This window comes from Melanerpes formicivorus, unplaced genomic scaffold (genome assembly GCF_026170545.1).
Source record: "Melanerpes formicivorus ecotype bairdi unplaced genomic scaffold, bMelFor1.0.p_v2 SCAF_1, whole genome shotgun sequence".
In the NCBI taxonomy this organism is placed as follows: domain Eukaryota; kingdom Metazoa; phylum Chordata; class Aves; order Piciformes; family Picidae; genus Melanerpes; species Melanerpes formicivorus.
The window spans coordinates 60,884,391-60,896,658 of NW_027142353.1; the positions used below are offsets into that span (position 1 = coordinate 60,884,391).

Sequence of the window (12,268 nt, forward strand, 5' to 3'; positions counted from 1 at the left end):
GATAAATTAAACATAAGCATTATACCTCCGTGTAAGGATTACAATGAATGGGATTTAGACCAGCAAAGGGTTCAAAAACATGGGCAAGTTGTGAGGCATTCTGTTCTCCAGATGGTAAAAAGAATGTGAGTTTTTCATGCAGTGTTCTAACAGTTAGCACCTAGAACAGAAAAGAATATTTTAAATATCCAACATATTTTTACAGACAACTTAGATTTGGAAACAAAATGCACAAGCAGCACATCCCATCCCTCTCCCTTTTACAAGAAACTTTTGCAGAGGTCAAGTAAACATGAATCACAGAATGCTATCTGGCTCTGAAAATGTTACAGAAGTGTGTTAATTCCCTTGTAACTTTAAACAGCCTTGTTTAATTCTGTTTCTAATGAAATCAAAGAATCATTGAATCAATAAGGTTGGAAAAGACCTCAGAGATCATCAAGTCCAACCTATCACCCAACACCTCATGACTAAACCATGGCACCAAGTGCCACGTCCAATCCCCTCTTGAACACCTCCAGTGATGGTGACTCCACCACCTCCCCGGGCAGCCTATTCCAATGGCCAATCACTCTTTCTGTGAAGAACTTCTTCCTAACATCCAGCCTAAACCTCCCCTGGTGCAGCTTGAGACTGTGTCCTCTTGTTCTGGTGCTGGTTGCCTGAGAGAAGAGACCAACCCCCACCTGCCTACAACTTCCCTTCAGGTAGTTGTAGAGAGCAGTAAGGTCTCCCCTGAGCCTCCCCTTCTCCAGGCTAAACAACCCCAGCTCCCTCAGCCTCTCCTCGTAGGACTTGTGCTCCAGACCTCTCACCAGCCTCATTGCCCTTCTCTGGACATGTTCAAGAGTCTCATTGTCCTTCTTAAATTGAGGGGGCCAGAACTGGACACAGTACTCAAGGTGCAGCCTAACCAGTGCAGAGTACAGGGTTTATCAGTTATCAAGGTCAAGCCTTGGCCGAAAGCCCAGAAACAGCTGCTGCTGCTGAAGGAGGGGAAAACAGAACTGAACTGGAAAAGTGCAGGAAAGCCCAAGATACCCTGCTGCACTCCCAGTTCAGAAGGTGCTTCCTCCCAATCTACCAATGAAACTAGTTTAGATCCGTCTTTGTCGTTTACCAACATCCGACTACCATATTCCCTTTCTTAAGGGGACAGCCCCAAACGGTCACACAGGGGCACAATGACTTCCCTGCTCCTGCTGGCCACACTATTCTTGATGCAGGCCAGGATGCCATTGGCCTTCTTGGACACCTGGGCACACTGCTGGCTTATGTTCAGCCAGCTGTCAACCTGTACCCCCATGTCCCTTTCTGCCTGGCTGCTCTCCTGCCACTCTGTAAATTTACTAACGGTGGACTCAATCCCCTCATCTAGATCATCAATAAAGATATTGAACAGGATGGGGCCCAGCACTGATCCCTGGGGGATACCACTAGTGACTGGCTGCCAGGTGGGTGTGGCACCATTCACCACCACTGTCTAGGCACAGCCCTCCAGCCAGTTCCTAACCCGGCACAGAGTGCTGCTGTCCAAGCCACGGGGCTGACAGCTTGGCCAGGAGTTTGCTGTGGGGGACGGCATCAAACCTCTTGCCGAAGGCCAGATAGACTACATCCACAGCCTTCCCCACACCCACCAGGCGGGTCTCCTGATCCCAGAAGTATGTGTGTAAGTCAGAGCTTTACCTCATCAAGACGTTTGCCAAGTCTGGCTAACGATTCAGGGAAATGTTTCTCATTTTTCCAGGGATGTAGAGCGTAACGTTGCCAGAGCTGTCCCGTTAGGTACTCACAAGCTGATACCCACTGCTCACAAATCAAGATGCCGGCCTTGACATTTTCCTTAACGTTGTGAAAACTGTCCTCCCACAGATTCAAAGCTGATAATTTTCTCTGCACATATCTACCCAATGAGCCACCTGGAACACAAAATTGTACACACAACAGTGCCTTGTGTTTGCTCCTTTAAACACCACATTCCAATCACCTCTTAAAAAAATTAGTGTAACATCTTGATTTTAAATCACACAAATGTACCAATAACTCATTATTTTGTTTCAGATTCAATACATCCCTTAAACACCTCCAAGTTAAACAGAGCTTGGCCCAGCACAGGAAGCTGATGCATTTGCATTCTGGAATCCACACATAAGCATCTGTCTGTCAGTGGTGATGGCAGTAGCTGGCTGCCCCCTGTAATTCTTCCCTGCACTTGCACACACACACACATAGAATCATAGAATCAATAAGGTTGGAATCTGCCAGCAGCAGCAAACTGACTGTCTTATGCCTCTCCCAGAATGTGGCACTGCTCTTAGGAGAATGAGAAGCAACCTCTCTGCATGCCCTGCTTTCTCCTCCATGCAGACTGAATTAATCTTCAAATGGGGGGGGTTATCTAAATTAGTTTTTCTCCTTTGAGAGAAATGCAAGAAGCCAAACTGAAGCAAGACAAATCCAGTCCACAGACTAAACTGTATCCAGATCCACCTTGGTATTACCTATCATCTTCTCAAGCATGTGTGAAGACAACTACCAGAATTGGCTGAATTACTGGATATTATAAGGCAATAGTATTCATGGATCATATTCACAAGAGGAAATAACCTTAATGCTGAGGCTATCACTGGTGCTTCAGAAGGAGGAAGCTCTCTGATCAGTCATTCATTTAACTTTTTTTCTCAGCTTCATTTCAAAAAGGATTACCTATTACATCCAAGAGATTATGCATGCGTGGCTGTGGATAAGGATCATGTTCCGTTTGTCTCCACACACCATCAACAGTATCCTTGGTAGCTTCCACCAAATCCACCACTTCCAATAATGAGAGACTATCCAAGTTATAATAATCCTAGGGGAAAAAAAATCCTTACATAGATTACCTCTCAACTAATATTGTAGAAACATTCATACTTTTCTGAGGATGGCATTAATTTGCCAGGTTTTATAGCTTAACAGAATATGGCACAATGCTCTCAAAAACCAGGCATTTATCACTGATATTCAAAGCACTATTCAACCAATCACTTGACAGGTGTACAAACTTTGGCTTGATAGCATTCATTATTATCATCTGCATTGTCAGTTTGCCTTGTTATAATTTCATTAGTCAATTTCCAGCTCATACACTGTAGCACATTGTTGTTTTACTACAACAGCTCTTATTATGCCATGGTCAAATCTGCTCCCAGTTAAACGCTAGCATTCCCCTGCACCATTGTCATGCAAAATTGTGTGTCACTAAAAGGAACATTTTGCCCAAGAAAACTAAACAGATACATATTCATATATTTGATATAGTGACATAGAGAATCATAGAATCAACAAGGTTGGAAAAGACCTCAGAGACCATCAAGTCCAACCTATCACCCAACACCTCATGTCTAACTAAACCATGGCTTCAAGTGCCACATGCAATCCTTTTTTGAACACCTCCATGGACGGTGACTCTACTACCTCCCTGGGCAGCACATTCCAATGACAGAATAGAATAGAATAGAATAGAATAGAATAGAATAGAATAGAATAGAATAGAATAGAATAGAATAGAATAGAATAGAATAGAATAGAATAGAATGTATTATAATATAATATGATATAATATGATATTGTATGATATGGTATGATATACTATAATATAATACAAATAGGATAGGATATGACATAATATATTTCATAGAACGTGCATTTTTTCTGAGTCAAAGAATGTATGACCAATCAAACATACTTTTGCAATGTCCTCAAACAGGTCTTTAAAATAAGAAGCTCTCTCTTTACTACACCATTTACTGCCATGATGAGCACATTCTATCCAGAACTGAAATTCATCCGTTGGTGTAAGTATAGCTGCAAATGATAACAGAAAATGTTTAAATATGAAATACATGACCAGTCACAAAAGAATACTGTGTAAAGCAGATTTTTACTATGTAAGTATGTAATTTTCCTTCAACTTCTAACACTGAATAGATGCAGTTCACACCAAAAGACCAGAGATGAACATCGCTAATCGCAGTCTACTCACCACAACTTGTTATACTTCACACTCAGCAGTCACTGGGATAATCACAGAATCACCAAGGTTGGAAGAGACCTCAAAGATCATCGAGCCCAACCTGTCACCACAGACCTCACGACTAGACCATGGCACCAAGTGCCACGTCCAATCCCCTCTTGAACTCATCCAGGAATGGTGACTCCACCACCTCCCTGGGCAGCACATTCCAGTGGCCAACAACTTTCTCAGTGAAGAACTTTCTCCTCACCTCGAGCCTAAACTTCCTCTTGCACAGCTTGAGATTGTGCTCTCTTGTTCTGGTGCTGGTTGCTTAAGAGAAGAGACCAACCTCCTCCTGGCTACAACCACACTTCAGATAGTTTCAGACAGCAATAAAGTCTCCCCTGAGCCTCCTCTTCTCCAGGCTAAACAATCCCAGCTCCCTCAGCCTCTCCTCATAGGGTTTGTGCTCAAGGCCTCTCACCAGCCTCTTTGCCCTTCTCTGGACAAGTTCAAGTGTCTCAATGTCCTTCTTAAACTGAGTGGCCCAGAACTTGACACAGTACTTAAGGTGTGGCCTAACCAGTGCAGAGTACAGGGGCACAATGACTTCCCTGCTCCTGCTGGCCACGCTATTCTTGAGGCAGGCCAGGATGCCATTGGCCTTCTTGGCCACCTGGGCACACTGCTGGCTCATGTTTAGGCAGCTGTCGATCAGCATCCCCAGGTCCCTTTCTGTTTGGCAGATAATGAAGATTGAAAAGCCAACCTGTAAATAAATTATTTACACCTAACTTCAAATTACAATAAAAGGAATAACTGCAAAACAAACCTCGCACATCATCTTCACTGGATAGTGTTCCTGTGTAATTAGGATCTGATCTCCTGAGAACAGTACTCAAACCAGCTTCAAGTTCACTTAAAAGTTTCTGGAGTTTGGGATCAAATGTTTTACTCCATCTCTCATCCTGCAACAAAAAATGGAAAACTCTGAGTCATGTGATAATTACTCTTTCCCTCCCATTAGTCCTAACTGTGGGATGATTTAATGCTTCATTTAATTCAGAGTAAAAATGTAAGCCAACTTTTATTACAAAATCATAAGCCAGTTGTCAGATTTATAAAGGCAATCTGAAAATGTGTTCAAAATTCTTTGTTAATGATTTTTGTTAAGCTAAATAAACTTGGAGTCTACTGTGACAGTATAATCTGGAAGCTGATACAACCAGACACTAAAAATTATGTGTCTTTCTAACATTATTCTATTAACACTATGATAGGTGAGAAGCTAAAAGTACTGAAAAGCTGAAACTCTGCTTGCTCAGCTTATGAAAAACAGCCATGGACATCATTTTTGGCAGAAATAAAAAAAACACAAAAGAAATATATTCTCAAGTGGAAGAGAAGAAAAAGCCTCAGAATGTTTTTGAAAAGCACAACCATGCGAAATGCGTCTGTACAAATTAATCTAGAGCCTTGTACACTTATCGGCCATATGTTAAAGAATCATAGCTTGCAGTAAACAGATCTATATGCTTAATGGAAAATATAAGTATACCTAAAACAAGGAAAGGGCACAAGACTGGAATTACTGGTGGACAGGAGGTAAGGAGCTGTTGTCTCCATTATCAAAGTGCAGGGTCCTGCATCTGGGTCGAGGCAATCCCAGGCACAAATACAGGCTGGGCAGTGACTGGCTGGAAAGCAGCCCTGAGGAGAGAGACTTGGGGGTGCTGGTGGACAAAAAGCTCAACATGAGCTCTCAATGTACACTTGCAGCCCGCAAAGCCAACCAGATCCTGGGCTGCATCAGGAGAAGTGTGGCTAGCAGGTCAAGGGAGGTGATTGTCCCCCTCTACTCAGCTCTGGTGAGACCCCACCTGTAGTACTGCCTCCAGTTCTGGAGCCCCTATTACAAGAAGGATGTGGAGGTGCTGGAGCGTGTCCAGAGAAGGGCCACAAGGATGATCAGAGGGCTGGAGCACCTCTCCTATGAGGACAGACTGAAGGAGTTGGGGCTGTTCAGTCTGCAGAAGAGAAGGCTCTGAGATGACCTAATTGTGGCCTTCCAGTATCTGAAGGGGGCCTACAGGAAGGCTGGGGAGGGACTTCTCAGGATCTCAGGGAGTGATAGGACTAGGGGGAATGGAATGAAGCTGGAGGTGGGGAGATTCAGGCTGGATGTGAGGAGGAAGCTCTTCACCGTGAGAGTGGTGAAGCCCTGGAATGGGTTGTCCAGGGAGGCGGTTGAGGCCCCGCCCCTGGAGGTGTTTAAGCCCAGGCTGGATGAGGCTCTGGCCAGCCTGATCTAGTGTGAGGTGTCCTTGCCCATGGCAGGGGGGCTAGAGCTAGATGATCCTTGTGGTCCCTTACAACCCTGACTGATACTATGATACTAAGGTACTATGATACTATGATGATACTATGGTTCTATGATCCACCCCTGCCCGGTGTATTCCACATTTCTAGTCAGGCGTACGCACAACCAGAATCCTCCTTTCCTTCTTACGGATTGGAGGTGAAGTATCTTTCATTCAGGAATCATATTAAGCAACCATACATAAGACCTGAAAAATATTTTCCTTTTAAAACATAAAAAACAGTTATCTCAGAAGAGTAAACATCCTGTAAAGAGTAAACCTACAGAACACTTGACATGGCATACTGCTCACCTTCAGTAACACCGGCGCAAAAACCTGCCGCACGGCTTGGTAAAGGGTGTTAATTGGTGAATCCAGCATAGATGACACAAGAATGTTACTGTGAAGATTTTCTTCTGTAATCACATCAGGTCGCAGCTTGAAGAACACCAGCACATTATTCTCTGAATCTGTAGCCTCAATCTGTAATAATCCAGAAGGCAGGATTTGTTTAGAAAGATTGCATGGACTACCTATGGCACACACTCAACTGTGTGTACCACTTACACAAATTACTTGCAACAAGAAAAAGACTATCAAATACCACATTGCTCCCCATGGGCTCTCATAACATTCTGGTAGTACCTGATTTGTACAGAAAATGAAAACTTTTATTATACTCATCCCTGAGTTCATAGTAACTGTAGTTACTATAGTTCTATAGTTACTATAGTTACTATAGTTACCAGAGTTCATCAGCCTGACCTCAGTGCCAGGCAAGATTATGGAACCAGTAATCTTGAGTGCAGTCACACAGCACTTAGAGGATGGCCAAGGAATCAGGCCTAGCCAGCATGGATTTAGGAAGGGCAGGTCCTGCCTGACCAACCTGATCTCCTTCTATGATCAGGTGACCCGCCTGGTGGATGTGGGGAGGCCTGTGGATGTAGCTTACCTGGACCTCAGCAAGGCCTTTGACACCGTCCCCCACAGCAAACTCCTGGCCGAGCTGTCAGCCCATGGCTTGGATGGGAGCACACTGCACTGGGTTAGGAACTGGCTGGATGGCTGAGCCCAGAGAGTGGTGGTGAATGGTGCCACATCCAGCTGGCAGCCAGGCACTAGTGCTGTGCCCCCAGGATCAGTGCTGGGCCCTGTGCTCTTTAACATCTTTATTGATGATCTGGATGACAGCATTGAGTCCATCATCAGTAAATTTGCTGACAACACCAAGCTGGGGGCAGGAGCTGATCTGCTGGAGGGTAGAGAGGCTTTACAGAGGGACCTCGACAGGCTGGACAGATGGGCAGAGTCCAAGGGCATGAGATTTAACGCATCCAAGTGCCGGGTTCTGCACATTGGCCACAACAACCCCATGCAGTGCTACAGGCTGGGGTCAGAGTGGCTGGAGAGCAGCCAGGCAGAGAGGGAACTGGGGGTACTGGTCGATGGTAGGCTGAACATGAGCCTGCAGGGTGCCCAGGCAGCCAAGAGGGCCAATGGCATCCTGGCCTGCATCAGGAACAGTGTGGCCAGCAGGAGCAGGGAGGTCATTCTCCCCCTGTACATTGCACTGGTTAGGCCACACCTCGAGTACTGGGTCCAGTTCTGGGCCCCTCAGTTTAGGAAGGATGTTGACTTGCTGGAGCGTGTCCAGAGGAGGGCAACAAAGTTGGTGAGGGGCTTGGAACACAAGCCCTATGAGGAGAGGCTGAGGGAGCTGGGGTTGCTCAGTCTGGAGGAGACTCAGGGGTGACCTTATTGCTCTCTACAACTACCTGAAGAGGGGTTGTAGACAGGCAGAGGTTGGTCTCTTCTCCCAGGCAGCCAGTACCAGAACAAGAGGACACAGTTTCAGGCCACACCAGGGAAGGTTCAGGCTGAAGGTCAGGCGGAAGTTTTACACAGAGAGAGTGATTGCCCATTGGAATGGACTGCCCGGGGAGGTGGTGGAGTCGCCATCGCTGGAGGTGTTCAGGAGGAGACTTGACAGGGTGCTTGGTTGCATAGTTTACTTGGTTGGGGGGTGTTGGATGATAGGTTGGACACAATGATCTTGAAGGTCTCTGCCAACCTGGTTTATTCTATTCTATTCTATTCTATAGGAACCTGAATTCCAGTATCAAATACGTATTGCATTTCTCATTAGAGAATCTTAACACTAGTTTGATTTTGAAAGCAAAAAAACCTCCATCTTGTGCCCTGAAAAAAAAAACTAAGGACAAAGTTTACCTTTTTTTAATTGCATTTTTACAATACATAACTTTGGGAATATTCTTCTAAATATTTGGTATTATTCCCCTGAGTCTGTAAATGCATAGTGATTGCAGTTCCCAGATTTCTCAATGAGGACAGAGAAAGACATCCTCCTTTATCAGCAAAATCATTAAATAGTAGCATGACTGTTGTTCTCCTCACAGTCCATCTTAAGGATAAAGTTCCATAGAATCAATTGTTGAAACTGTTTGTGTCTAGAGGAGAATTCATAAAACTTATTCCTAAGTGCTATTAAACATTTGATAAAGCAACACCAAAAAGATAGTCCCAAATTCTGTGCAGCTGTAAACATCTGTGAACCCTTTTTCTGTTAGAAGAAACACAGGGCTAGGATGAACAGCTTTCAAATTGACTGGATAGTACCAAGTTTTTAGCCCAACACCTGCAGACATTGCTTGACTGAGACAATAGGTATATATTACAGCCCAAAGAGGTATCTGACCTTCCACAGTTGCTGACTGTGGGGATGAACTTTGGTGCATTAGACAATGGCTCTGCAGCACACTCCAAAAACTGCTCCTTGCAAATGATCATTCTTACATGAATATAGTTACATGTACTAGACTTGACAGACTACTCAGGTAATCACATCAGGAGGTTTGTAAGTTACTGGCCCACACAACAGTTCACATGTTAAAGACCCCCTGTGCTAGTCTTCAGTGCAGGAAAATACTGTCATTGACTTAACAGACATTGTGTCCCTGGTATCACAGTACAATGATGGGATCAAGACCCACACTTTGCCTGTATTAAACATAGGCACCATACTATGTTCCAATTATAGGGTGACCTTCACTGCACATCACACCCAGCAGCATCCACTCAGATGAGTTACTTGCTGCACGCAAACACCGAGCAGGGCATTTCACACAAAGAGCCTGGACACATCAATCAGCAATATGCATCACTTGGACAAATATCCACCTTGGAACTTGTCAAATATCAGCCAACACACCACATACTGGGCTGCATGCCCTTCGTGGGCATTGGCAATGCAGTCTCCTTCCAGTCACCTGCATGCATGCCTACAAACAGACCTACACATCAGACCCCACCTGCCACTTGTGGCCAGAAAACATGACACTCACACAGCACATTAAAATTACCTATCAGCATGGGCACAGCTGACCATAGGGTTCTTATCAGACTCTTAACAGTACTTTATGTAGCAGAAACTGAGACAGATATGCGCAGTAAGAAGTTATTTCCCGAATCAGACCCCAGCGACTAAAGCTGGGATAGACCCCCGGCTCTGCATCCCCAGTGGCGCACCGGGATGCGCTGAACACACGGGATCCCTACGCGCCTGCACACGCTCGGCTGGGCACTACTGTACCTTATTGGATGCTGTGAGCTGGGTGCCCGAGTACTGCACAACGAGGAGGAACTCATTGCCATCATCGAGAAAGTTGGTCAGCTCCGGACGGGAATGGAGCCCTGCGGCCAGGGCAGCGGAACCCACAGCTGGATCCAGCCCGAAGAAGTTAGCAGCCGTGGCAGAAATAAAGCGCTTCCTCTTGTCTCCCTCCCCGGCCATGCTGGCAGGACGCAGCCCCGCCGGGTACGATCAAGGCGTGGGTAAACGCAGAACCCCACGGGAGCTACATGGAGGTCTGATGGAAGACCCAAAGGGCGGCCGGCGGGAAGCACGGCGGCTCACGCCGGGGTACGAAGCGAGGCCCGAGGCCTCCCGGCGTCCCTGCGTTGCCAGGACCCGTCACTATGGTGACTGAAAATGGCGGTCCCGGCGCGCTCGCGAGAGTGATCCGGGTGGCTACAGGCAAAAACTGCGCCGCTACAGCCGCCAGGGAGAAGACAACGCTCGACACGCTCGGTAATCGGCAGCCATGCCAGGATGAGCGAGGGGAGGGGCGGGGCCAGGATGAGACAGTGTAGGGGCGGGGCGAGGGTGAGTGACGGGATGGAAGGGGCGGGGCTAAGCCCTACAGGCATGAGCCGCCCGCCTCCCAGCACGGTGTGGAACTCTGCCGGCCGTTGCTGTGATCTCGGAGTCGTGAAAGCATCTCTCCTGCCCATGGGCTGCATTACGGAGCACCGAAGTACTTGGGATACTTCCCTCGCCCCCCGACCTATTCCATTACCGATCAGCTTCCGAGTCAGTGTTTCACGGGACCGCGCTGCTATTGTACCACAAGACAGGGAGAGACAGCTGCCCCTAGTGCGCGCCCGGCCCCGAGTGGCGGTGCGCAAGTGCTAAGGCATTTCAGACACCGGCCAGTAGCAGCAGGCAGACGCGGAAGGCTGTGGTTCCTCCTGGCTGAGGGGCACCCACCCCACAGCCCCCGGCCTCTCGAGTTAGACTGGACCTTGAGGGCAGAGGCAGGCAGCGTGGGACAGCTGGAAATAAGCCGCTGTTGAGCGTGCAGCAGCAACACCAGCAACTAACACCGCAGAATAAATCTGAATCGCAATGAACCGCAGCCACGTTCATGCTTCATGCCAGGAGCCCAGCAGTGACCTGGCCGGTGCTTGTGGTTTACAGGGTTTCATTAGTCAAAGCTTTAGCTCTCTGTCACTCAATGTTTGCCAATGCCTTCAATTTCCTCAAACTGACAGTCTCTATGGTGAAATGCCACCTCTTTTTGGCCCCAGATAACACATTGCATTAGGTTGGAAGAGACCCTCAAAGGTCATCTTGTCCGATGTCCCTGCAGTGACCAGGGGCATCTCCAACTAGATCAGGTTGTTCCGGGTCCCATAAAGTTTGACCCTCAACATCTCCAGAGATGAGGCCTCCACCACAGCTCTGAACACCCTGATCCATTATTTCACTAGCCTCATTGTGGAGAACTCCCTCCTTATGTTGAACCTAAATCTCCTATGTGACATGCTTTCCTAAAAGGTCTTCCCTAGCCTTCCTGCAGGTCCCCTTCAGATATTGAAATGCTAGTATAAGGTGTCCCCAGAGTCTTTTCCTCTCCAGGCTGAACAACTCAAACTCTCCCAGCCTGTCCTTGTAGAAGAGGTGCTCCAGTCCACTGGTCATCTTTGGGGCTCTATTCTGGACCACAGAATTACAGAGTGGTAGGACTTGGAAGGGACCTCTGGAGATCAGTCAAAACCCCCTGCCAGAACAGGATCACCTAACAGATCACATTGAAGCACATCAGGCAGGTCTCGAAAAGTCTCCAGGGACTCCACCACCTCTCTGGACAGCCTGTTCCAGTGCTCTGCCACCCTCAAAATAAAGATGTTCCTTCTCATCTTTAGATGCAACTTCCTATGTTCAAGTTTATGCCCATTACCTCTTGTCCTCTCACCAGGGACTACTGAGAAGACTCTGTCCCCATCTTCACAACACCCATCCCTAATATATTTGTAAGTATTAGTAAGATCCCCGCAGCCTCCTCTTCTCCAAGATAAAGAGACCCATCTCTCTTAGCCTTTTTTCATGTAACAGGAAAGCACTCCAGCAGGTTCATGTTCTTCCTGTGCTGAAAACTCCAGAACTAGACACCGCACTCCAGGTGAGGTCTCACCAGAGCAGAACAGTGGCAGAATCGCCTCTCTCAATGTGATTTGCCCTCTGGGCTACAAGTGTGCGTTACTGGCTCACATCCAGCTTTTCATCCACCAGTACCCCCAATTCCTTTACTGCAGGGCTGCTCTC

General features: G+C 46.9%; 1 protein-coding gene across 1 annotated transcript in view; it reads right to left on the reverse strand.

Annotated features, from left to right (window-relative positions):
- The window catches only part of DYNC2H1 (dynein cytoplasmic 2 heavy chain 1), a 157,162-nt gene extending 146,791 nt beyond the window's left edge, over positions 1 to 10,371 (reverse strand). The window contains exons 1-7 of the mRNA XM_068148259.1: positions 9,974 to 10,371; positions 6,673 to 6,843; positions 4,833 to 4,968; positions 3,731 to 3,849; positions 2,710 to 2,854; positions 1,690 to 1,922; positions 26 to 160 (exon numbers count right to left, since the gene is read on the reverse strand). Coding sequence (XP_068004360.1) covers positions 26 to 160; positions 1,690 to 1,922; positions 2,710 to 2,854; positions 3,731 to 3,849; positions 4,833 to 4,968; positions 6,673 to 6,843; positions 9,974 to 10,174 — 1,140 coding nt within the window. The 5' untranslated portion in view covers positions 10,175 to 10,371. The remainder of the gene's footprint in view (positions 1 to 25; positions 161 to 1,689; positions 1,923 to 2,709; positions 2,855 to 3,730; positions 3,850 to 4,832; positions 4,969 to 6,672; positions 6,844 to 9,973) is intronic.
- Positions 10,372 to 12,268: the final 1,897 nt, after the last annotated feature.